The sequence below is a fragment of the Vipera ursinii genome (genome assembly GCF_947247035.1).
Source record: "Vipera ursinii genome assembly, chromosome: 3".
Taxonomy (NCBI): Eukaryota; Metazoa; Chordata; class Lepidosauria; order Squamata; family Viperidae; genus Vipera; species Vipera ursinii.
The window spans coordinates 109,988,491-110,016,337 of record NC_139516.1 but is presented as its reverse complement, the minus strand read 5'-3'; the positions used below and the strand labels follow the sequence as shown (position 1 = coordinate 110,016,337).

General features: G+C 36.8%; 1 protein-coding gene across 1 annotated transcript; it reads left to right on the top strand.

The window, feature by feature from the left end:
* On the top strand, nt 1-27,590 carry TDRD5 (tudor domain containing 5; the record flags this gene model as incomplete). The annotated part of the gene is made up of 16 exons (XM_083357378.1): nt 1-232; nt 922-1,353; nt 1,880-2,076; nt 4,355-4,432; nt 6,146-6,202; nt 6,658-6,811; nt 11,995-12,146; nt 14,290-14,510; nt 15,566-15,778; nt 16,736-16,802; nt 18,820-19,020; nt 19,845-20,003; nt 21,837-22,061; nt 25,331-25,420; nt 25,816-25,987; nt 26,647-27,590. The coding sequence occupies 16 exons, from the start codon at nt 1-3 to the stop codon at nt 26,904-26,906; spliced, it is 2,910 nt and encodes a 969-aa protein (XP_083213504.1). The 3' UTR covers nt 26,907-27,590.
* Between the last annotated feature and the right edge of the window lie 257 nt (nt 27,591-27,847).

The window sequence follows — 27,847 nt, the reverse complement described above, 5'->3', positions numbered from 1 at the left end:
ATGACAGATCAAGAACAGCGAATGAACTCACTGAAGAAAGAAGTGAGGTCACTGTTGACACCTAGCAAGGAAGGTCTTACCCCTTGCCAATTAGAACAAGAATACAAGTCTATGATGGGAAAACTGCTTCCACTGCGTATGTTGGGTTACCATTCTGTTATGGAATTAGTGAAGGACATGCCTGATACTGTTAACATATGTCCAAAAGGAGACGGCACTGTAGTTCTCAAAGGTGGGTTTGATTTTAATCTGGTAAGAGCAGGGCATGGGGAAGTGATGTTTGAAAAATATATGGAAGGTGTAAGTATTGAAACAAGAGATTTAACTTGGCTAAGGAATTGGCTTTATAACTCTGACGCATAAAACATTCATGCTTATAAATAAAGTTTTAGTTAATTAGAAAAGTTTTCACAACGATAGTTGGATTTCATTTTATCTGTTTTCCTTGGTCTTCCCAATTCTATTGACAAACTTGCAATATGATAATTTGTTTGCAGTCCCTTACATATTTTTAAATATGTACAGTGTTTTAGAGTTGTGATATCTTGCAAATCTTGGTCATTATGCTTAGCAAATAGCAGGGTTATTGCCAAACTATGCTATGTGCCTAATAGATTGGAAATAGTTCATATTTTCCTTTATACTTTTTAAAATCATGATTTTATCTTCAACTAATAAGGGCTTTCAGAGCAGCACAGAATTTGAAACATGAATTGTAAAGGTCAAAAGCCCAAAAAGGTGGGAGAGAAAATTGCAAATGAAACAAAGTAGAAAGCTGTGGGAGTGTTTGTTTTAAAATGTTCAGTAATGCTAGACTGGGAGGTTGTGGCCAGTAACAATTAGAAAAATACCTTTGCCTGCAGAAAGCAAACTCTGGGAACTAGCACTATGATAATACACACTATTTCTTCTGTCTTTTAGCTATTGCTGATGAATCTACCAAAAGGATTGCAAGCTTGATTGCCAGACAAAAGAGCAGATATAAGCCACAACATTCCAAAAATAAGCTGAATTTCTCTCTGCCTTCCACCTCTTGCTCTCAAGTGACTTTGCGCCCCCAACATTCTCTAAGCTTGCCTCGGCATGGAGGAGGTCCTCCTACTCTGCCTCCTGTTATAAAAAGTGAGCTGAAGGAAGTGCTGAGTTTTTCCCCAGTTTTGCTCTCAGATTTTGACAAAGCCTTTGCCCAACGCTTTGGACGCACATTTGAATTCATGCGTTATGGATTCTTCTCAATGTTTGAGGTGTTGAATGCAGCTTCAGATATTATCCAAATTGTGCAAACAAGAGCAGGCTCTTTGATGACATTAAAAGAACATCCTCTTACAAAGCAACCAGAAATATTGTCAGAGTGTAAGACAGTATTTATTTATATTCAACTGAAATTTAAATGTTTATATTCAACTGGAATATATTTATCACACTTTGATTACAAAGATTTTGAGAATTGCTGGAAAATGTATACTGTAGTGATTGAAGTTGTGTTTTCCCTTCTGAGAGCATTTACTTTCTTTGAATTGATAACCAAGCACTCTTGGCTGTACCTAGAGGAGAAATAGTAATAGTAGAATTGCTGAGTGCTTCTTTAGGTTGAAGCTTACAGCAGCTGGCTGGATTCCCAGTAAGAAGATTAACTTAGTGAGGTTAGGTCAAAGAAAGGTATATTTATTACAATAGTCTTTGTTGGAAGGTTGGTTGGTTAGATTTATGCATATCGTTACAGGTTACATACTGTATGTTGATGCAGACATACATGTACATTCTCCCAACTGCTCTTTTGGTGAAAGATTGAAATTTTGCTGCTTAGAACTTTAATATTGACTGGCTTGGAATAGAAAATGGAGTTGTGTGTAATTATTTTTATGCTGGCTTTCTTAAGGCAAAATGGCAGTCCAGTCATGTGAAACAGAGCAAACTTTGCCTACTGCTGTATCAAAACCTGTGGCAGAGATGCCTTCTCCAGTCTTGCCTATGGATGTTCTGCAGTCAGCCACAGACCAGAAATCTAATGATTTGCAAACACAGATGAAACTAGTTGAAAGTCCAAAAGTGAGAACTGAGGACAGGATGAGACAAGTAAGATGTAAAAGTACTATAACCTAGAGATGACTGAAATGAAGGATACATTTAGATCATAGAAATTCTCTGACACGGAATGCCTTTTAATTTTATACAGCAAGTCATCAGAAACTCACTGTGAAGTCAATTTTAACTATTACACTTAGCCAAAACCATATTCTACGCATACCCACATATAACTTTTCAATGCAGCTATCCAAATGACAAGTCCCATTCTTGATTTATAATTCCTATCTATCAGTATCTCTTAGGTTTTATTTGAATTGACTGTTTAAAAATTGTGAAAACATTGCTTTGGCTGAGCAATGGATTCAATGAAGAACTCCATCCTCTAAACTCCAATCCCTGTCATTAGGGGAAAAAATATTTTAAATGGTCTTGGTATTTCCAGATATTTGGGGCCTTGCTGCATGTACTACTGGCTTAAGTCCTGCCAGTATGTTATCTTTGAAGATATACAGCCATTGACAAAAAAAGTTAACACTTCAAATTGGTATCACTAGCAGAAAAACTGTGTTGCTGTTTCTGATGCTGAATTATACCTTTAGCATCATTCGCCTTCATCCATGGGGTTCTGGAAGTTGTAGTTAAGTACATTTAATCTGTGAAGATTAAATGATTAACATAAGGTAACGTGATAATCCTTGTGAACATTGGATTATCTATCTTTAAACATCTTTGTACAGTGTAAGGAGTTTAAATCCTATATTCCTAAGCAATCAACAAAAGTTGTGGGGTTCCACACAATATTCAGAGAATAGGTCTGTTTTCTAATTATTCCTGGATTAAAAGGTAGGAGCAGTTACTAGTTTAGCTTTCAACATTTATTTCTGCTTTATTACAAAAATGTTCCCCTTTTTGTATGATAAATTTATTCGGGCCATTTACAAAAAGAAATAGAGAAATATATATCCAACTATTGTGTAAAGTATTAAAATAATTTTTTGAGAAAGAGATTATTAAAATAAATGGGCGTTGGAGTAAAATTACCTTACATATATCAATCACACTTCATTTCATTTCATTTCATTTCATTTCATTTATTATATTTGTATACCGCCCTTCTCCCGAAGGACTCAGGGCGGTGAACAGGGCACATAAAAATACAGAATACAAAGATTAAAAAAAGAATTAAATAAGAGCCCGAGCTAAAAACAATAGAGTAATAAAAATCCCCAATAAAAACCCCAGCACATCCCCCATCAGGCCAGGCCGGCTTGCTCAAATAGGTAGGTCTTCAGGCCGCATCGGAAGGAGCGAAGGTCAGGTGCCATCCGGAGCTCAACCGGCAGCTGATTCCATAAAGCCGGGGCGCCCACAGAGAAGGCCCTCCCCCTGGGGGCCACCAGCCGACATTCTCTGACCGGTGGCACCCTGAGGAGGCCCTCTCTGTGGGAACGCACAGGGCGGAGGGAAGTTGACGCCGGCAGCAGGTGATCCCCGAGGTACTCCGGACCCATGCCATGTAGGGCCTTGAAAACCATTACCAAAACCTTGAACCTCACCCGGAAGACAACTGGTAGCCAATGCAGCTCGCGGAGCAAAGGTGTAACATGAGAGTACCGGGAAACTCCCAAGACAACTCTCGCGGCTGCATTCTGTACCAGCTGGAGCTTCCGAGTGGTCTTCAAGGGAAGCCCCATGTAGAGAGCGTTGCAGTAGTCCAGACGAGAGGTCACGAGCGCGTGAGTGACTGTGCACAGGGCATCCCGGTCTAGATAGGGCCGCAACTGGCTCTTCAAACTTCAGCCTAATCTACGCATACATCTAACCAATCTACATTTGTTTAATAGAAATATCAGCTTCTCAATATTCTTACCTCATTAAAAAATGGAAAGAGTTTTAAAAAAGAACTACTAAAATGCTTGAAAAGAAAGTTCCTTTCTCCCTGCTTATCACTGCAATGCAAAAGTTGGAGTTTCCTGTCCCCCCTCAACCAACAAATGCTATTAATTACTAATTAACTAGTGTACTGATTTACATAAGTATTTAAATTTATTTCTGTTAGCTTTGTATTAGTTATATAAGGAAAGTACCCAAATTTAACACATTTCTGAATCTTTATTTTAGAACAGGTCTCTTAGATTTTTAATCCAATTCCAGCATTTTCTTTGGTTGTAAACTCTTGTTTTATTGTAAATGGTCAATGCAAATTTTCCATTAATGTTTTCATAAAATACTTGAGATGTAGAATTTTGCAAAAAAAAGTTTTTTTTATATGTACTTGTACTTCCTTTCACGCTGGATAATTCATTTTCCCCCCTCAAACCTCAAGAAAGAAATTAAGATTGCCCTTGCCCAAAAAGGACCTGGAGGAATAATCAGCTCAGAATTTAAAGAAAAAATTAAAATTGTAAGTACTCTGTTCTGTTTGGCTGTATTTTTGTATTTTGAGGATAGCAACCCAAAGAACATAGTAGGATCCATTCAGTGATAAAGGGAAATGCTTCAAACTTAGTGGGGAAAATTTAACATTGTGGCCCACCAGCTTTTGCTTAAACTTTTGTGGACATACCAAAACTAAAAATTACCTGGGTGGGGAAAGAAACCCACACATATTTTTCTGCCTTTGCTTTTATCTATCATTGAAAGAATATTGAATTTCTAGACACAATAGTATCAGTTAGGATGCAAACAATATTTGTTTACAAATCTCATAATGTGAATTTCCTCAAATCTTTGTTTAACAAAATCCAACATTGTTTAATTTTTTAAATGTTTTATAATATTTTTATATTTTTCTTTTCTTATATGTAATTTTTGTTTACAAATCTCATAATGTGAATTTCCTCAAATCTTTGTTTAACAAAATCCAACATTGTTTAATTTTTTAAATGTTTTATAATATTTTTATATTTTTCTTTTCTTATATGTAATTCTCTGGTGTATTTTTTTTAACAAAATTGAAATTTTCTTATCATCAGTAAATAGTCCTTTTAACATATAACTTGTAACAGATACCTTTTTGGATATATATTTCATAAATGCTTTTATTTTGTTTAGGTTTTTTAAGCAAGTTTTGGTGCAGCTTCACCGTCACATTTGCTGTTTGGATCTCATGTGTCTTTTCCATAGAAATCCTATGAGTTCTGCATTATAGTCCTGGGAATTTCTACAGGAATGCCCTACCTAATTTTTAAGACTGGTGAAAGTGCACCAGGATTCACAATGTTATTTGTACTACCAGGAAGCTGAGATTTCCCTCTCCTTCCTTTATTCTTAAAGCAAACTATAATTTGGTTTGCATTTACCCTCCACATCTAATTAGAATTCAAAGAATACCCAGATTAGTGCAAAACCAGCTGGGTTTCTTTTCTTATTTGTACTTCAAAGTAATAAAAATGATACTAGCAAAATCAGAGTAGACAAATGTCATATTGCTATGGTCAAAGTATGGAAGTTTTGTTTAGGAATAAAGAGTATTGGTATTGAAACATTTTGTAAATATTTAGACACATATCAATATAATCAATATTTTATACACAACAATGTATAAATCACAGCTGCTAGTTCCTTAACTGGTATTGGCCTTCATATGCATCAAGTTCTTCCCAAGAACCTAGGATGTTGCAATATATCAGGGTAGTATATGTGTGGATCTAAGCAGTGTGGCCTTTTGTAATTGACAGATAGAAATTTTGTCAATGTGTAAATTTTCTAAGATTTTTTGGTATGGCACCCAGTGTGCCAATAATCACTGAGACTACCACGGCCGATTTATGCCACAATCCATACCAGTATTGTTATGATTTGTTGCACAGTTAACCAGATATTTAGACTGGATTTGGCATTTTTAAGCCATCTATTGAGTCCCAAGCACCTGGGTTAGAGAAATGTTGTTGTTTGATGGGTTTAAAAGTATCCTCACAGGCTGTAAGCTGTTCCAAGTAAATCATCATCATTATTTATATCCTACTTTTATTTGTATAACTCAAAGCAGCATACATAATGCTCCCATCCTCTACTTTTCCCCACAGTAGCAAACTTGCTTAGATACAACGTTTTTTTACTGTTTGGGCCAAAGTTGTAAATAAGCTTAACAATCACTCTATGATTTGTTTTTAAGATTGTAGCCCAGTACCCAAATGGCCTCCGTGCTTCCAAGTTACCTGGAGAATTTGAGGTAGTGGTTGTTTGTTTATTCAGTTTTACTTGTGTTTACTGCCTTTTGTGCCTGCAAGCCTTCTCTTTTTCTCATTCTATATGGCAACTTTTGGAACAAGTAGGACAGTGTATACTCTGGACTAAAGTAGCGCAATATTTAACCACTGCATGGATTTTTAGTATAAAAAATAGTCAATACATAACATTGCCTGACAGTGCCCATGCAGATAATGCCAGGTGCAGAGACATTGAGGGTCTTAATTCTTGGTTTCACATACTTCTTCCTCATTGTTGTGAATTTTTATTTGGAAATGATAGAGCAATAGTAATAGCAAAATAGGCTTGCTATTCAGATGTCATTTTAGATCCTGGCAAATTCATTTCATAATGTTAGCTAAGTTAACTAATTTCTTATTTAATCATTCTTGCCATGGATTTCTATTTTGATTTCTAAGATTTTTTTTCTTTATCTAGGAGTATTTTCATGAAAAATTGGCTGTAAGAAAACTGGGTTTCTTAAATTTGATGGAACTTATTGGTGCCCTTAATGATGTTCTCCGTATTGAGTGCAGAGAAGGAGAAAATGATTGGCTCATCTTTGACATTGATTCACAAAGCCTACCAGATGGTGAGTGGAAGTCCTAGGGTCACAAATCTTCTAGAAAAATGGGCCTCTTAATTTAGTCATACAGGTTTCTAATTAAGTATTTAAATTTTGTTGCAATGTAATTTATAAAAATGCATATTGACATCCTCATAGTGTAGATGCACTTTTTCCAATGACTAAAGAACCTGTATTAAATTATGGTTTCTGTATGCCGTTTAAATTGCTTCCAGAAAATTGGGTTAATAACTGTTCTGTTCTTGTGTTCTTGGCACACAATATGTTGTGTATGTGTTTGCAATGGGAAGTTGCAACATGACCTCTCCATTATTATTACAAGTAGTAAAGTATATTTATTTATTTGGGAAATTTATATTGCCACCTACTTGCTCATGGCAACTCAGGGTGGCTTACAGGAAATTAAAAATACAATATAAAAGAAATAAAAATAATAAAAAATTAAAATAATAAGACAACCACCCCCCCCCATATCCCCGTGACAACACACATTCATGCCAGCCATTTAATGGGCTTTGTCCCATTTTGGGTTCCCCAGGCCCGCTGGCAGAACCACATCTTCGGGATCTTCCGAAAGAGTGTCAGAGTGAGGGGTCAGTCTAATTTCCAGAGTGATGATGCTCCGGGGGGAAGGAGCCAGCACAGAGAAGGTCCTTCTTCCAGGTCCTGCCAGATATATCTCTTTAAGGTATGGGACCTGCAACATTCCTTGCCTCCCTGCTCTAGTGGGTCAGGTAGATGTGACCAGCAAGATACCGTTAACCTGCTCCCAAGTCATGAAGGGTTTTAAAAGTGACAGCGGGGGTGTCTTGTGACATTTATTATGGAGGCTTTGTGACCTTTATTTAATATTCAAGGAGAGTCTTGGAGGGGGTGTGACCAAATGGATTGAATGTGATAAAGATATGGCTTCTTTTAAATAATCTACCTAAACAACTTCAGAAATTCACTGTTAATTTGACAGAAACAAACAGGGATGAGGACTTCTAGATAGTGGTAAACATAACTGAAAGTATCTTTGATTGGCCAGAATGCTGAGAATATGAGAAGATAATGTTTGAATGGGATATCAAATTGCCATTCATTTTATTTGAAATTTCTGTCCACTTAATTTTTTTCAATCGGTTGGCACCCATACCTGTATATCTTGACTGTGAGATTCAAGAGAACATGGTGAAGACACTAGATATGTCAAACTTCCCCTAGAATAGTATACAATAGTTATAATAAATTACACTGTTTTAATTATACAATATAGATCACTGAAGTTTTTGTTTTTGTCTAAAATGCTTGCCCTGTTTGGGATAATCAACATTATTTGATGTTCTGCAAAGGACATTTTGCATAAGATGCAAATATGAATTTAAAAAAAATAAACCTCTATTCTCCCTGCAGAAGATAAAGCATGGTAGATTTTAGGGAGCCTAATAAATGCTATGTGATGACACTTCACATGAGGTTTATTTGTACACTTACATGTTTTTGCGCTAGTTGCCTAGTCTACTTCAAGATACTGAATAGAGGTGAAACATGAATCAGTTCTAGTTATAGCTTGTATTTCTGTCTTTCACTAATATCAGACAAGTTAGGTATCATAAAGGTTGGTTATGAAACTCGACTTTTAAAGCTGTAGTTTGTTGTTAGTTGCGAACTCGTGTCCGACCCATTGTGACCCTATGGACAATGTTCCTCCAGGCCTTCCTGTCCTCTACCATCTTCTGGAGTCCATTTAAGCTCACGCCTACTGCTTCAGTGACTCCATCCAGCCACCTCATTCTCTGTCGTCCCCTTCTTCTATTGCCCTCAATCTTTCCCAGCATTAGGCTCTTCTCCAGTGAGTCCTTCCTTCTCATTAGGTGGCCAAAGTATTTGAGTTTTAGCTTCAGGATCTGGCCTTCTAAAGAGCAGTCGGGGTTGATTTCCTCTAGGACTGTCCGGTTGGATCGCCTTGCAGTCCAAGGAACTCGCAGGAGTCTTCTCCAGCACCATAGTTCAAAAGCTTCAATTCTTTGGCGCTCACCCTTTCTTATGGTCCAGCTTTCACTGCCATACATTGCAACTGGGAAGACCATAGCCTTGACTATAAGCACTTTTGTTGACAGGGTGATGTCTCTGCTTTTTAGTGTGCTGTCTAGATTTGCCATGGCTTTCCTCCCAAGGAGCAAGCGTCTTTTAATTTCTTGGCTACAGTCCCCATCTGCAGTGATCTTGGAGCCCAGGAAAATAAAATCTGTCACTACCTCCATTTCTTCCCCATCTATTTGCCAGGAATTGAGAGGGCCGGATGCCATGATCTTGGTTTTCTTAATGTTTAGTTTCAACCCAAGTTTTGCACTCTCCTTCTTCACTCGCAACAAGAGCTCTTTAGTTCCTCTTTACTTTCTGCCATTAGAGTGGTATCATCTACATATCTTAGGTTGTTGATGTTTCTTCCTGCAATCTTAATTCGAACTTTTGATTCATCTAGCCCTGCCTTTCTCATGATGTGCTCTGCATATAAGTTAAATAGGCAAGGCGACAGTATACAGCCTTGCCAGACTCCTTTCCCAATTTTGAACCAATTAGTGGTTCCGTGTCCAGTTCTCACTGTTGCTTCTTGGCCCGCATATAGGTTTCTCAAGAGACAAATAAGATGGTCTGGTATGCCCATCTCTTTAAGGACTTGCCACAGTTTGTTATGATCCACACAATCAAAGGCTTTAGCATAGTCAATGAAGCAGAAGTAGATGTTTTTCTGGAACTCTCTAGCTTTCTCCATGATCCAGCGTATGTTAGCAATGTGATCTCTAGTTCCTCTGCCTCTTCGAAATCCTGCCTGTACTTCTGGTAGTTCTCGATCCACATACTGCTGGAGTCTAGCTTGTAGAATTTTAAGCATAACTTTACTAGCATGAGAAATGAGCGCAATGGTGCGGTAGTTTGAACATTCTTTGGCACTGCCTTTCTTTGGAATTGGAATGTAAACTGATCTTTTCCAATCCTGTGGCCACTGTTGAGTTTTCCAAATTTGCTGGCAAATTGAGTGTAGCACTTTTACTGCATCGTAATTTTGCCACCTCTTCTTAATCTCTTCTGCCTCTGTTAGGTCCCTGCCATTTTGGTCCTTTATCATGCCCATTTTTGCATGAAACGTTCCTTTCATCTCTCCAATTTTCTTGAAAAGATCTCTGGTCCTCCCTATTCTATTGTTTTCTTCTATTTCTTTGCATTGTTCATTTAAGAAGGCATTCTTATCTCTTCTAGCTATTCTTTGGAATTTTGCATTTAATTGGGCGTATCTTTCTTTTTCTCCCTTGCCTTTCGCTTCCCTCCTTTCCTCAGCTATTTGCAAAGCTTCCTCAGACAGCCATTTTGCTTTCTTGCATTTCTTTTTCTTTGGGATGGTTTTGGTTGCTACCTGTTGTACAATGTTGCAAACCTCTGTCCATAGTTCTTCAGGCACTCTGTCTATCAGATCTAATTCCTTAAATCTGTTTGTCACCTCTACTGTATATTGAACAGGGATATGATTTAATTCATACCTGACTGGCCTAGCACCTTTCCCTACTTTCTTCAGTTTAAGCCTAAACTTTGCAAGGAGAAGCTCATGGTCTGAGCCACAGTCAGCTCCTGGTCTTGTTTTTACTGACTGTATAGAGCTTCTCCATCTTTGGCTGCAGAGCATATAGTCAATCTGATTTCTGTGTTGACCGTCTGGTGATGTCTATGTGTAGAGCCGTCTCTTGGGTTGTTGGAAAAGAGTGTTTGCTATGACCATCGTATTCTCTTGACAAAATTCTATCAGCCTGTGCCCTGCTTCATTTTGTACTCCAAGGCCAAACTTGCCTGTTATTCCGGTTATCTTTTGGCTTCCTACTTTAGCATTCCAATCCCCCATGATGATAAGGACATCATTTTTGGGTGTTAGTTCTATAAGGTGCTGTAGGGCTTCATAGAACCGGTCAATTTCATCCTCTTCAGCACCGGTGGTTGGGGCATAGACTTGGACTACTGTGATATTGAATGGTTTCCCTTGGATTCGAACTCAGATCATTCTGTCATTTTGAGGATTGTATCCCAGTATTGCTTTTCCTACTCTTTTATTGATTATGAAGGCTACTCCATTTCTTCTGAGGGATTCTTGCCTGCAGTAGTATACCTGATGGTCATCTGAATTAAATTGACCCATTCCTGTCCATTTTAGTTCGCTGATACCTAAGATGTCGATGTTTAGTCTTGTCATCTCTTGTTTGACCACGTCCAGCTTTCCTTGATTCATGGATCTTACATTCCAGGTTCCTATGGAGAAAAAATCTTTACAGCATCAGACTTTCCTTTCACCACCAGACACATCCACAGCTGAGCGTCCTTTCGGCTTTGGCCCAGTCGCTTCATTCTTTCTGGCGCTACTAGTACTAGCCCTCTGCTCTTCCCCAGTTGCATATTGGACGCCTTCCAACCTGAGGGTCTCATCTTCCAGCGTCATATCGTTTTGCCTTTTGGTACTGTCCATAGGGTTTTCCTGGCAAAGATACTGGAGTGGTTTGCCATTTCCTTCTCCAGTGGATCACGTTTTGTCAGAACTCTCTGCTATGACCTTTCCGTCTTGGGTGGCCCTGCACGGCATAGCTCATAGCTTCATTGAATTACGCAAGCCCCTTCGCCACGACAAGGCAGTAATCCATGAAGTTCCCCTGTAGTAGCTCAATGCAAATAATGTTACAGTTTTATGCTTTACGGTTTTCATAGTTCAGGTTTGTTTATTGTTGTTATGAGCCACATAGAGTTGCACAAATAATTAAAAAACTAAATAACATTTCCCCAGGTATGACTTAACATGGAAGAGGTAATATTATTTGGGAGTTTGAACCACTGTGCTTACCTAGCAGCTTTTTTGGGGGTGGGTAAAAGTCAGAACACTACAAAGATTGCTCTGTGCTTCTGAAAATATTTTTCTGTTTTGCATTTCCAAAGGCAAAGAGCAGTCAGGTGGGCATGAGTTTCACCAGAAAACCACTGCAGGCATTTGGAGTACAGTATATCTCCCACTGAATTTTTTTCTCTAAAATTAAAATAGCCAGATTAATAAGTGTTTTTAAATGTATGATTTATAACATACAGAATCACAGCATTCCTAAGTACAAAAACTTTGCTTATTTTTGAATGAAAGTTTCTGCGTGTTCTGATATAAATCTATATTGTTCCTACAGATGAACAGACAAATGTTAAGATTTCTCAGTCTAGTTTATTAGTACACCAGGAGGCTTCTGAAGAGCACAAACTGCCCACTTGGGATTTCCCGTCTGAGGATTCTAAGATTCTGGAGACTAAGTTCAATGTAGTAACAAAGATGGTAACGCCGGTATGACGACATTATAATAATATATATTTACATAGTAAAAGAGCATTTAACTTTAAATAAGCGTAATAAAACCAAAGTTGCACAGAGCAATAACAGAAATAAAATCCAAGAGCTGAAAAGGCCAAGAAAACAACAATGGCTTTGCCTGACTTCAAAGTGACAATGATCTGGGGAAGGGGTGTGTGACCAGATACATTTCTGGGAAGTATTTACTATGTGAGCACCTCTACTTAAAATACCAGTTGCTGTACCTAGTGCCACTCAGTGGGGCCTCTAAAGAAAAACTCAAGGTCTAGTATTCACTTGTACAGAGAGGTACTCTTTCAGTACTCTGTACTAGAGATGAAGCCCCAGAACGAAGAAAAGGAAGTATGTTAAATTGGCTCCAAAGTGGAATGGGAGCTATTGCATATTTATATTTTTCAATTCTATTTAGTAGTCTCAATCATATTTTTAATAATATGACATTACTAATGCACTTCCAAAGGCCATGTGTAGTCCAAATGAGAAACCATTAAGACATGATTAGCTGAAGACAGGCTGTAATCTGTCCTGAGATCTTTGTGTGTGTATGTCATAGTTTAGGTGTTTTTAGCTGGGAAAAATACCGGCACTACAGTATAGTTTACAGAGGCTACTTGTTTTCTAAGGGACAAAAATGGACCATGAACATTATCTGAGTGTGAATCTGATCCTTCAGGGAGAACACATTTTATCTAGAAAACAGAACTTTAATAATATGGACAACCAACTGTTACAAGGTCCTTAACCTTATCCATGTTGAGTAGCCTTTTTGATCTCATAAATTCCATTACTATTTCCATGTACTAATTTAGTTTACTCAGTAATGAAATTAGATAAAAAGGAATAGAATTGGATGTTAGACTAATTATAATTTAACTCCAAATCAGTTCAATACTTCTAAGATCCCAAAAACATATCTCTTGGAAAAATTGAACAGCAATGTCCCACTTGTCCCAGCATCCTTTCTTGAATTTACAGTTTAAAAACGGTGGAATCAATGAAAAATTCTGAGAGCCCAACTTCTCTGATGGATTCTCCAAAGTATACCAATGTATTCCAGAGAAGAGAGAACAAATCAATGAGACCGAGTCCCCACATTATTTTCCTGGCAAAAATTATTTTAGGAAATGGCCAAAATTGAGCCTAAACCTTGAATGAAAAGTGGAAAAAAAGTTTCATTTAAGAGTACTTGAAATTGACTAGCACCCATGTGTAAGCAATAATTAATTCTATTGTTTCCTTGAAAAAAATGTTAGGGTAATGTTGGTGTGAAGAGTTCTTAAATATTAAGATTCTCATACTTTTCAAGATATGTATTCTTCCACTGATTTAATGCAGATTTTTAAATTTGTTCATGCTATTTTGTGCAGTCCTTTTCATTTATTAAATGATATATAAAATGAAGGTGGAAGATACTGTATGATGTGGGTGATGGAGAGACTGTTGTTGTTAGTTGCGAACTCATGTCCGACCCATCACGACCCCATGGACAATGTTCCTCCAGGCCTTCCTGTCCTCTACCATCTTCTGGAGTCCATTTAAGCTCACGCCTACTGCTTCAGTAACTCCATCCAGCCACCTCATTCTCTGTCGTCCCCTTCTTCTATTGCCCTCAATCTTTCCCAGCATTAGGCTCTTCTCCAGTGAGTCCTTCCTTCTCATTAGGTGGCCAAAGTATTTGAGTTTCAACTTCAGGATCTGGCCTTCTAAACAGCAGTCAGGGTTGATCTACTCTAGGACGTACCGGTTTGATCGCCTTGCAGTCCAAGGGACTCGCAGGAGTCTTCTCCGGCACTGGAGAGACTGTAGGGATACCTTTTTGCAAATGATATCCAAGTTACAGAATAAGGCAGGCAACACCCTATTGCACTGGAGACAAATTCCTTGTGTGTCTAATCGTAGTTGGCCAAATAAGGTTTCCAGTTCAAATGTCTGTGTATATGTGTATTGTAGTATAATGAAGAGTGGTCATACACAAAATTCAAATATAAAGAGCTGAAACATCACAATGAAAATCTTGAAAGAATAGTTTTTCTGTTTCTTTGCATTGGTTTTTCAGCCATGATCATTAGTCCTGCATTTTATGTGAAAGTGATTCTTTCTTTCCTTGCATTTGCAGCACCTAGGCATAGAGAAAGATAACATTATACAAGAAATAATGGAAGAAGAAGTACCACCAGATGCTGTTCAAGATGAAACCCTTTATAATCTCCCTAAGCTTGACAACAATGCTTTTGTTGGATTATTTGTGGAGGACATTGTGTCTCCTTCACAATTCTATATCCGGATCTACAATGGAGAAACTTCTGATGAGCTAGAAAATATCATGATTGAGATGAGGTGAAGATATATTTGGCCAGTTTTTGAGAGCTCTAGAGACATCTGCACAAACTTTACTAAAATTAAAGGGAGAGGGAGAATTTACTTTGTGTATAGATGCCTGTAATCCATAACTCTCAACCACTTGCAGTGCAACTGCTCTCAAGATGGTTTATCAATGCACATTTCAAAGTGTGTACTTTCAACATTTCATACTTGTCATATTTGTTTGAAAAATTGTGGGTAAGAACTTAAACATTGTCATAATCTGTCAATAATTCCAAGTTTCCACAACTTGCTTATAACCATTGCCATTAAAAAATAGCAAAGAAGATTAGATAGAAAACATTTTTGCAGGCTTGAAGAAAAACTTGCTAAAATAGTACTAGATAATTTAGCCTGCTATTAATATATCATGATATGAGATAATGGGGAGGTTGCTTAAGATGGCCAGTTAGGAGTTCAAAGATTGACACTCCAACTGCTTCCTAGTGCTCATCTCAGGGTTTGTTCTGTGACTAGGAAAAAAAAAGTGCTCCACTATGTGGGAACAGCAGAGTCACTCCTTAAAGCCATCAGAGAAGATGAATGAGCAGTATAAGGTACATGTATTCTTCAGGAAAGGGGAGGGCGTTCCTATCAGTGGAAATTTCAGTTTTTCTCAAGACAGGAGAGAGGTAGCCCATGAAAATGAAGGATGTCTTTGTTCTGGTGTTTCTAACTGAAGTTTTCCCAAATGACCTGTTTAATTTTTTTAAAAAAATTGAAATTGGTTAAAAATAGGATTTTAAAAACTGGGTATTTTTTGCCAGTCCAAAAAATGCCTCAGGGATCAATTTCTGTTTATATGAAGTCCCATTGAATTCAATCCAGAGTAGTTCAGTACTGATCCATTTTTATAAGGTTGTGGTACGAAAATTGTATTAGTGTATGGTAGCCAAAAAAACAGGAGTCTGACAGCACTTTTTCAGGCTGCAGAGCTTTTAATAACATTTGTTAAACTGAAAAGGTACTACCAGTTTCCCTCAGATATATAGGAAGCTACAGTGGTGATACATTTGAATCTTCTCTTTCAGACGATGCTATTCTAGTAAATATGTAACTAATCGTTATGTCATACCTGAAGCCTTCATCCGTCCTGGCCAGCTTTGTTGTGTAAAGAACTCTCAAGACAAATGGTGGTACCGAGTTATCATTCATCGACTTCTTAATGACCAAGAAGTTGAAGTGTTTTACCCAGACTTTGGAAATATCACAATAGCTCAGAAATCTTCACTGAGGTTTCTCAAGTAAGTAAACTGTCTTTAAAGATTTATATTAAGTCTTTCATTACCCCATTATCACATGCTATAGTTTAGACTTAATGATGATTAAGTTTTGGACACTAATCTGGCGGTCATTGCCCAGACTGACAAATTAAGATCCTTACCATTGCCTTCTCCCTTTTGTGCCAAGATCAGATATACAACAACTTTTACACTGATTACACTTTCTGATCATTATTTTTTATGACCCCGTAATCCCTTAATTTGGGGTAAAGTTGGGGCATCTGAATGGAGCTGAGCATTTACTGGCCGGATGCCCTTCCTGACACCTACATGGAGTTTTCAGCAGATATTTTCTTTTTGCATCCTGAAAGAAACATCTGTTGCTACCTAGGATTGGACTCTCAACCTTCCAACCTTGGCTTGTTTTGGATTTGCATGCTCTGAAAACAGAAGCAAATTGTGTGGTTCATTTCAGAGTAGTGAACATCAGGCAGAAACGTGCTTTATTCATCAATTACATCTTTTACTTAGTGTGATATATGAATGGAAAGGAATTTTTTGTTTGTGGTTTTCTGAATTGAGGTTTGTTTTTCTACCTTTCCCCAGCATCTAACCAGTTCACAGAGGTGCAAGGCAATATAAATGTTTTTTTAAAAGGAAGAAAACAAAAAATGGCTTTACAAGTTTTGATTGTTTTGCCAGCCTGTTAAACTGTGTTCTGAACCTTTCAACAGAGTATATTGTAATGTGATGTGCATATGTAGTCAGTGGTGGAATCACACACTGAACCAAGCTATAGTGAAGTTTTTTGGTTTTGGCTTAGTACAGTGTATACATGAAGGCATCATGGTTTGCGAAATATGGTTTACTGCATAAAGTGATATATGAATCAAAAGCATATAAAAGGATTGGAGAACAACATCAAATTACATTTTGTTGATAAATCTGAATTAGTCTATTATGTCATTCTTCCAATAGACATTGCTATGCAAAACTTCCTGCCCAAGTTATCCCTTCCTGTTTAGCCTGGGTGAAGCCAGAAAAGGTATGTAATTTCCTATTTGTTTGGTTCGCATCTGGGGAATTGGCTGGAGATAACTGAAGAGATAATCAAAAGAAGCTCAAAATGGAAATAGTTAAAGCACAAGTGATACAAAACTAATAGTAAGTTTAGTCAGATCATATATTAGAATGCACGATTGTCAAAAGCTGTAAGATTTATGTTATTTTCTCCATTATAGCTAGTAAAGATTGTCCCAGTGATTTGGAATTTATTATAATCTTAATTTAATATTTTATCTAATATTGTGTGTGTAATATATATATATATATATATATATATATATATATATATATATATATATATATATATATATATATATATATATATATATATATATATATATATATATATATAATACACACAATATTAGATAAAATATTAAATTAAGATTATAATAAATTCCAAATCACTGGGACAATATGTATATAGTCAGCCCAGGTTTGAGACCTGAATGCCACGTGATGGGGTGAACTCCATCCTCACTCCAGCTCCTGCCAACTTAGCAGCTGGAAAGCATACAAATGTGAATAGATGAACAGGTACCACTACGGTGGGAAAGTAACAGCACTCTGACGTCTGTCTTGGACAGTGCTGGCTCAATGTAAAATCTGCACAGACTCGCTTCCTTTTATATATTTGTATAGTGGTGATTGCATGACCTCTGTAAATGCCATAGACCAAATAAAAATCATCTTTTATAAGGAAACCTATGTTGTAGCCCTTGAAATTTGCTGTAACAAACTTAATATCAGATTGAGAACATACCTGTATCCTTCAAATAGTTTGAATGCCTCTTGGAATTATGTTATGTACCAAAGTATCTTATCTTTTTCTGGGGACCTTTTTCAGTGGTTTAGGTGAATTTAGGCAGTAGCAAATACATACTTGCATCTTGAAGCAAGTTCATCTATTCCTGAAAAGTTCATCTATTCCTCCCCTGAATCCAGAGGTCTGTGCTTTATTTAATGAAAAGGAAGATGACCCTGAACTTAAGAATGCCTCTCAAGAAAAACAGAAGGAAAGAAAATGATACACATAGATTAAAAAGTCCTATGCACTGCCTTCTTTGCCTACTGTATCAACTCACACTTGCCAAATTAAATTAACCGGGGAGATTTCTACCTTGTTCTGTCAGTGAATGACATCTATTTATATCTGTATGCATATGAGAAGTCACATTCCAAAATGGGCAGGGCCAGGATAATTCTTTTAAATAAATGAAAATAAAAAGTAATTGATTCCACATCTGTCTATATCAGCTAGTCGTCTCACATACATACAAACATTTTTTCTCCTGCCCACTTCTAGCACAAAAATAGAAAGTGACTAAACCTAGATGGAGTTGGGCTTGCTGCCTTGATTAAGGGATAAGAATTGGATTGATATTAAGTGATGGGAGGAGTGAAGGAAGAAACAACAGAGCAGAGAATACTGAGTAAGATTCTGGAATAATTTCTTGTAGTTATTTATTGTTTTAAATATTTTGCTTATTTTGTATTTTAGTGTATGGGGTTTTTTAGATTTAAATAATTTACAAAACTGCTGAAACAGGTTCAAAGAAAAAATAAGTTGCAACATTAGGAAAGAATAAGAGGTTTGCCTTACTTACAGAGCAATGTTAGCATTGGAATTTAAACCTTGGAACTATCAAATAAGTCAGGGAATGAATAGATCAGTGAAAATGTAAAAGCAGGTGGAGAGAAGAGAAGTTAAAGATTATTTATTAACTAGGGAAGAAGTTAAATTTGAAACTGATATTTTTAAGACAGACTGGCAAAAAATCAAGAAAAACAAAGCAAATATGATTATTTATTAAATTTATATTTTCCTTTTCTCCAGGGGTTGAAGGCAACATACACAGCACAACATTATTTCCTCCAAATTTTCCCAAAGCCTTCCATGACTCTGAGAATACTTGAACTTGTGCTTTTCTGATTCTAAATCTAAACTTTTCATTTATTTTATATTTTGCTTTATCCTCTCTTTTTTCTGCATAAAGGGTGATTGGTCTGTCAGTGCTATAAAGGAATTCCGAAGGCTGTGTGAGCTGAAATTGCTGGTGGGACTGGTAGATGAATATATAAATGATGTCCTTTACCTCTTCCTTTGTGATACCAGTTCCGATGATGACGTCTATTTGCATAATGTTTTGAAATTAGAGGGCCATGCTCTCATTTGTAGGGAGAACATTCCTTCCAAGGTAAAAGGGGTAGGGTGGGGCTACAATGTTGAATTATGGCAAGTAATTCTCAGACTTGCCTTGAGCTGGACTGAAAATTAAAAAAAATGAATCAGGAAGATCATGACATTGTTTCAAAGAAATCCATATTGGAAATGGGAGTTTCTTATAATTTTTAAAGCAATATAATTATACAAAAAAGCAGAACATGGATCAATTATCTCTCTACTTAAAAAAAAGTTTTAAAAAGTAACCTGGGTATATAGAAATAGGTTCCATAAAATTACCTTGAAAACAACTCCATTTTCTAATCAAACTACAAATCAAAAATCAGTAATAGGTAAGCAAGCCTATCGATGGGTTAGCATGATATCTAATTAACAAAGTAGTGTTCTGGTCATAACTCTTACCTTCAGGTACAGGTAGCATTATCTGAATAGTACTGAAGTCATAAAACTGAGCTGTAAGAAAACAGCAAATGAAAACAAGTAATGTTTCATCCTGTCAACCTTGTGCGTTAAACCAGGTAAAAATCACAACCAGATGAGCTAATTCTACTTTATTGTAAAGCCACGTCAACAGAACCATGCAAGTCTGAAAATGCAGCCCTCCTCTCCCCCATTTCTTCTGCAGTGGAAGAAACAGCAGAGTCTCTCTTCTGAGCCGCTTGCCCCAGCTACTATACTTGTGGGCTACACTATTTCTTAAGTGACCATTCCCTTGCAGCCTCTCTCTGCCCAATGTCCCAAGGTCTTTCCCACGTAGCATTAACCATCCAGGGTTGCAGCTTGTTTCTAAGGTCAGACTGGAAGTTATTAAGTATTTCTTTATTTTTACTTTAACAGGGCTTCAAAGAGTTAAATCCTGTTACGCTGTATATGAAACCAAACCCAAACCAGCTGGCTGATTTCACAGAAGCAGACACTTCATTGCTTCAGCAGGACTTTCTTGTAAACCTCCCAGCAACAAATTCAGAGATTTGCAACAATAAAACAGTTTCACAGGTGGGAAAATCTGAGTGTCTGATTAGTGCTTTTCACGTATTTTACTCTGTTCCTGTAAAAAATCACAGAAAAGTGGGGAAGGGTTAGTTTTTCTTCTAATCTAGCATCTAGTAACTATGGTTACATGGTTGGGTGAATCCCAAAAATACTATGTTGAGGCAGATTGGTGCTCTATAGTCAGAAAAAAAAACTTTTCTTGATGCCCTGCATTGTGTACTATAGCGCCTGACAATCTCTTAGCATCGATCCAACTTCCTTCATGAGCTGTCCTTATATTTTTAAATTAAAATGAGTGTTTGCATGATGCAAATCAGAGCACCAGCCTCCAACGTTACCTCTGTTCCCAATAGTCATTCTGGACCCAGCTTCAGACCAAGAGGCATTAGAAGAGGCTTACTGCTAAGCTTGTAAGCCGCCCTGAGTCTTCGGAGAAGGGCGGGATATAAATGGAATTTAAAAAAAAATGAAAATAATGGGTTGCCGCAATCCAGTGTTTTGTTTAGATGTACATTCACTTGCCTAGAGAAAAAAACAAGTAGTATGGTAGTGAATAGCCTAGGGAGGTAATGAAGGAGTATCCTTCTAGTTTACTTTCTTGTAAATGGGTGTTTTGTGGCTGCCCAAACCAACTATACACTCATTTGCAAATTGGAAAGCCCACCCCACAGCTGGGGACTTCACTGTCCTTCAGATATTATATTCCAATGCCCCTTTTTCTTCTTCAACTGTCTAGTGTACTAACAATATTCTACACCCACATAATTTCCTTGGTAAGTAGACACTGCATGGATGAAGTGTCATTATTTTACTAGTCTCCCTATCCAGAGCTTTCAGTATTATTGTTCATATTACTACTGAGGGAATGAGATAATCTTACGTAAATATTTCTTCATAATGTTTAAAATATTTCTTTGCCAATCAAATGTTAATGCATCTACTGAGACATTTTCAGTGTTTTTACTTTTAAAACAATGAATGTGAAATTACATAATCAGATATGTCGGTGGGATTAGGAAATGAAGCATACATAAAAAAGACTTTAAAATAAAGATAGTTGCAACTACAGTATTTAGCATTTTCTATTTATACATTGAAAAGGTAGTAAATAGAAAAGTCCATGAATAAAATATTGTAAAGTCTCTGATTAAAAAGTTAAACATGAATATGTGGGAGTATTTATTCAGCAAATTTCATCCATATTTATTTTGAAACTATAAAGCACTAAAATGTTTTAGTGTCTTAAATCATTGGACACTTACTAAACTATATTATAAAGTTGATGCAGGTAGTCCTCACCTACTGACCGTAATTGGGATCAGCAACTCTTTCCTGTGACCATGACAATTTATGACCTTAGTTCCAGCTGTGGCCATTAAGTGAATCACCCATGGTTGCTAAGCATGCTGTCACATGACCATGATTGGTAACTTCCTGTTGGCTTCCCCATTAACTTTGCTTGTTGGAAGTTGTGCAGGTCACAAATGATGATCTTGTGATTGTGGAATGTTGTGACTAGTATAAATATGTATTGGTTGCCAAGCACCTAAATGTCAAATCACGTGACTCTGGAGGTGCTGTGATGGTTGCAACTTCAAAGTTTGCTCATAATCTCCTTTTTCAGTGCCTTTGTAACTTCGAGTGATTGCTGAACAAGCAGTCGGTAAGCAAGGACTCCCTGTACAGTGTAGGAGTTGAACAAAATGGCTACAAGTGATTGGATTACTTTTAATAAATGGAATTTTGTGCAGGATTTCCTAATGAACAAATTCTGTAAAATTCTGTACTTGAAATTAAATATATAATTGAAATGACAGTATTGTAAACATTTTCTAGCATACAGCAAGCCAATCCTTAGATCCTGATGTACCATACCTGGAGCCAGTGTATTTATGCCAAGAAATTTGGGATGAGAACTGGTTGCCTTCAATATGTTATGAAGAAAAGAAAAATAAGGATACTTCTGATAATTTAAATTCTGATATGGTAGTTTCTGACCAGACTTCAGGTAACGAAGGCAACAAAAATGAGCTCCAACACAACCAAGGTTTGATTCAAAAGGTAGATTTTGTTACTGGTTTTTAGTGTTACTAATCCAAAGGTTGAAATGAAATGCATTGCTCTCACTCCCAAAGATTCAAAGTTTGTAGTATATAGATTTTTTTTAAAAAAAACCACCCCATAATCTATCTGTATGCATAAACTTTAAATTGGTGAAAATACAGATTGAAACTAAAAAGGGTAAAAAACAAGGAAACAGCATGGCAATAAAAACAGACTGGAAAATCATTACAAGCCAGCAAGCATACCACATGGAGCAGAATACCAAAATATTTTGGAAAACTTAAGGCTATGATTTAAATGTCTGCTTTAAAATGCTTTCAGTTCGTACTTAGGAACAGTACATGTATTCCCCAACTTACAACTGTAATTGAGCCCAGGATTACTGTCATAAATTGTGCCAGTCGCTAAGCCAGTCATCATGACCAACCCGATTTTATAACATTTTTTGTAGTGGTCATTAAACTCAGTGGTCATAAAGCAAACACTGCGTCTGTTAAGCAAACCCATTGTCTACAAAGTAAATGCAGGTTTCTGGGAAAAATTCGTTGTGAATTGGGTCACATGACTCTGGGAAGCTGTAAAGCAGGCCCTTTGTTGGGTGACCAGAATGTGATCACATGACATGCCCGGCTGTCAGAACTTTGAATCTGGTTCATTAGTATCTTTTGGGGGCGACAGATGTCTGCCATAACTTCAGTCACTAAGCAACCTACTTGTATTTCATAACGTGAATGCCACTACTAAAAAACCTTAATGTCCTACAAGCTCTGTTCAAATAACAGATGCTAAGGTCCGCAGAGAAGTATGCAAGCTCGGAAAGAAGCAGATATTTAGCTACATTGTCGAAACTTTATTTCCCAGATTGGATAGGACACAGACATGAATGTTTTCACATAGTATCTGCTGATATGGTAGTGGGCTATTAAACTCCCTCTTTTTTTAAGGACACTTCAGCAGTTAGCAGTGCCTATCTGATTGTTTCTGGAGTTAGAAGGGTCAGGCCTGGAGAGTACTTAGATTGGGTTTAAATTAGGCTAGATTGGGATGCCAGAATCATCTAAGAAGAAAGTAAAGGCAAACTATTTCTACTGTTGTGTTGTCAAAAAGACTGCACAGATATATCTATGAAGTTCCCAGAAATTGATCTGGACGTGGAGGAGACATTGCTTATCTCCAAGATAGCCCCATGTTGAATCCCATGAAATAATCAAGATTTGGACGCTATGGAGAAATTGGTCTCAGAACAAATATTATATTCAGAACAAATATGGCACTAAAAAGTTCCATTTAGCTTATGAGTAGATTTTAGTGGGATATTGTTATTGGCACGTTGTTTGTAGTTATATTAAAGGGGAGTTAAAGCACATTGTGAATTTGATTAATTGTATATTATGCATAATTTTTATTTAGAATATGATTATTGTAACTATAATCCTGTATTTAGCTCTGGGAAGTGGGGGGGGGAAGTGGGCGGGTTTGGGGTGGGAGGGATTTGGGGATATATTGTAAAATTTTGTTTTTGTAAAACTTTAATAAAAAAAATAAAAAAAAGAAATTGGTCTCACTTCTTCAGGAAGGAGTATTGCTGAGAACAAAGTCAAAAGTAGTTAAAAAGGAATCTTAATCATTGATGACCTCTGATACAAACAGCAACTGTGTTCAAAGGAGTATCATAGCCTACCAGTTGGATTTGTCTAATGGGGTGAAATCTTGTTCAAAACAAGTGTCACCACATTCCCAGATTATCTCCACCTCATCCCTAAATTGAAGAAAATGTAAATTTCCAGAAACTTAACCCTCCTCTAATACCATTTTCCTATTTGGAAAAAAAATGAAGTTCAAAAGAATAAAATCCCCTTTTTTTAAAGCTTCTTTACTAAATTCACTTTGCCAATTGGGAAACCTAAAATGCATGATGTTATAACTTGCTTTTCTCACAAGAGCATCACGTTTGGTATATTAATAGATTTAAGAGTGTTTGAGGAGTGACCTGTGACAAAAGCAGACTGACAAGCATTTATATAGTTAAAGTTTTAATTACTCTTGCCTTCAGTAAGGAATACAAAGCTTTACAGATATGTTCTTCTTACAAACAAGTTATGATCCCAAAAGTCCGTTTTGGTCACAAGCATTAAAAAGAGACACAGTACATGTCTGTGAAGATTTTCAGTCATCCAGGTCATAGTTATCTCAAAGGTGCTTTTTCAAAAGGCAACTGGACTGTTTTTTCCTTGAGGAGGAAGAAAAAGACATTTTGCTTCTCATTCAAAAAACTTCATCCGTTCTGACAGGATGTGGGTGGGGGTGGTTGGAAGAAACATATTTATTTTCAGTCATCTGGTCTTCCTCACTTGAGGAAAAAACAGTCCAGGTGTGTGCGCATGTATGTGGAAATATACCGTATTTTTCCGTCTATAAGATGCATCCTTGTATAAGAAGCTCTGGCATGTGAGTTTTTCTGCACCGATCAGTTGAGCCGGCAAATTCGGAAGTTCGGCCAGCCGACGATCTTGCCCCCTCCCCCCACACCCTTCCCATTAGTGGCAAGCCCACAGGGGCTTGACACCTGCACCAGGCAGCATGGCAACCCACACAGGCATGCCCTGGGCTGTGCAGGTTACCATTATTTTTCCATGTATAAGACGCTGCAATTGTATAAGACGCACCTGATTTTTGAAAAGGGTATTTGCAGGAAAAAATAGCGTGTTATAAACGGAAAAATATGGTATATATTATTTTAGCAACAAGAATAAAATAAAAAACAGAAAAACATACATCCAACACTAACAACAACAAAAAAGAAAAAAAATTGTACAAAAGAGAAAAAAATGACCCAAATATCAAATAAATTTAACATTAAACATATAGAATCCACCCCAGCTGGATGCTGAGGGAAAAAAAAGAAAAACTGATATTTTTTCTTCCCCTTTACATAATGGGTCTGCAAATAGTTATAAGCTTTTCCACCCCGATTTAACAAAAATACTACATTAAAGTTTACTACTAAAAAGTTTGTGAATGTCTCTTTTACACTGCTTTTGTAAATTTCACAGCTTCCAGAAGAGTTCTCAACACCAAAACATTTCAATTGATTTCTATTTTCTTAACTAAAGAATGCAAATAACTGTTCTGTTTAACCCTACTTAACTAAGTAGATTACTACCCTCACTGCTGCTACCATAGTGCTTGAATCTCAGGCAATTCCAAGACTTAAGGGGTGGAGGAAGTTCATTTTCTCCTTGTAATAAATCTAATTCCTCTGGCAGAACAGAGATGCATCCAGTGCCATTGAGTCAGCAGATCATCCAAGTCTGGAACCACCAAATGAAATTCTGAGCTCGACAGCAGAAATAAAGGTAATTGATTTGTACTGTTTCTATTTAGGAGAAAATATTTTATTAGGCTGGACAGATGTATGTTCTATAGCAGTTCCAAAAGAAGAAAATATATATGGCTCAGGGTTAAACTGTGGAAGCCTTGGTACTTTCTGAGCTTGTTTGGTTGCAGACATTTCATTATCCAACTAGGTAATTATACTCCACAGACTACAGCGATTGTTATAAGATATGCAAAATATAGGTGTATTGTTAGACTTTTCAGATCTTCGCCATATTTGCCATTCCAAAGTTATGTGACCGTCACCTATGCCACATGAAGCCTATGCTTCAGATGTTTTTTTTTAATTGTAACAATGTCAATCATATGGATATCCTGTGTTTTAAAGCAGGTTTCTTTTTTCACTTGACTGCAGATAGAATCCTCTGTTGGAGATATACCTGATTCTTTGTCACAAACATTAGAAGAATTTTATGTTTCCATCATTCATTCCAAGAAATCAGAAAAACTGAGTCAAAATGAATCAGATGTAAATAAATCGTCTGCTTCCCATTCCCAGCTTCTTCCATCAACATCTCTGTTGCATGGTATATATGTATGCATTGGTCTTCTAATGATGCTAACTTTGCTGTTACTATAGTGTTAGTAAATTTGTTGCCAAAATGTCATAGCCTTTTAAAATGGATTTGTAGCTAAGCTGATATTACAAAATCAGATTCAGTAGAGATTACAAAATCATCAGCTTTTCAACCATAAAAGGTCTCTGTTGAATCCTAGAAGAACTAAATTCTGAGATACCAGGATTGGTGGTTAACCAGAATAGTATGGGACATACTGATTCTGAAAGGGTTAACATTTAAGGGAAAATATGGGGGAGCTATGGGTGAAAAATAGGGAAATATTGACTATTGATTTACACAGAGATTCTATTGATCATGTTTCAGATAAGAAATCATCATGCAGTCTAGACAGATTTCCTTTAGGGACATGAGAGCAGCTTCCTCTTCTCAGTTAGCACTTCCTGTTCATGATGAAAACTGTGTTTTGTTGATTTTATATGACTTCATATTTGTTTAATCAAAAGTAAAATTAGAATGATTTAAGGAGAAGCTGTGGGAAAGCAGAACCTATGCTTACATTGTGGAAATCTGAACTAGTTAAAGTAAGATTGGTCAGGGCAAAACAGTTGGATCCAGGCACTATAGCAAATAACTTCTGACCACTTTTTCTTCTCTTTGCTATGTAGAAAGAGCTGCTTCAGAAGAGATGATTAATGATGCTCCTGGAACTCAAACACTTTCGGTATATAATGCCAATCATTACTTTGAACCTTGTGCCATTGGTCACAATGCCTTAGTCTTTACTGCTGAGCTTCAGAGCTCTTCAAAATTCTGTGTTCCATGCAGTCCAACTGTTGCCTTGGGAGCATCTGCACGATTAGCTGCCTCTGGTGGATATTTCTTCCCTAACTTTAGCAAGATGAAGATATCACAAAAGTCAGCATGAAAGATTCTCAAAAGACTTTAATGTTCATCTAGTTAACTGGACAGTAGCTAAAAAAATCTTATAATTTGAGCCTAAATTATAATTTAAAGCCCAATTGAAATTTAGGCAATTTATGCCATGACTTTTTCCCATATATTGCTTTTCCTGTTGTATACTGCTGTTAACATTTCTACTCTTTAATATAGTGGTTTTACAAATAATCAGTGAACTGTCTTACTTAAGTCGTATGCATATTTTTGTGGGCTGGCAGAGTCATTGAGAGCTGAGGACAGCAAATGCAACAATGTCAAATCACAGCTGCCAATTCTTTAGCCTGTATTGGCATTCATACGCATTAAGTTCTTGGCAACCTGGGATATTGCAATGTATAAGTGTAGCGTGTGTGCGGGTATGAGCAGTGTGGGGCCAGCCTTAGTAATAACCATGCAGTGTTATTCAGTTTTTTTTTTTAAGTGTATGGAGTTTTCTGGGAAAGAGCTTAAATTAATACGGACATAGTATTTTGTCTTCTCAGCATTTCTAATGACTCACGTTAAAATATTCAGTCTCAATATTTTCCTGCACATGTGCAATGTGAGTGGGAGTGAGTTGTTTATACAGCGTAAACTGCTGACTGTTTCTAATGAAATTTCTAATGGAGTCCCTCTTTGAAGGCAGTCTAGAAATGAGAAATATATAAATAATGAACTGTGCACCTGTTGCAGTACCTTTCTCATACATAGGCAGCAAGTGCTATTAGGGTGTGTGTATTTTATACTTCTAAAAATAACTATCAATAAAATACAAATAAAATATGAATTTATGATTTAAATATGAAAAGATAATGAATAGAAACACCATAAAAATAATAGTGCCTACCCGAGTAAAACCTACTTCAGTAGACGTCAGCTTTAGAGATCAAAAATCTGCCTGAAAAAAATGAGTATTTGCACAACACATTA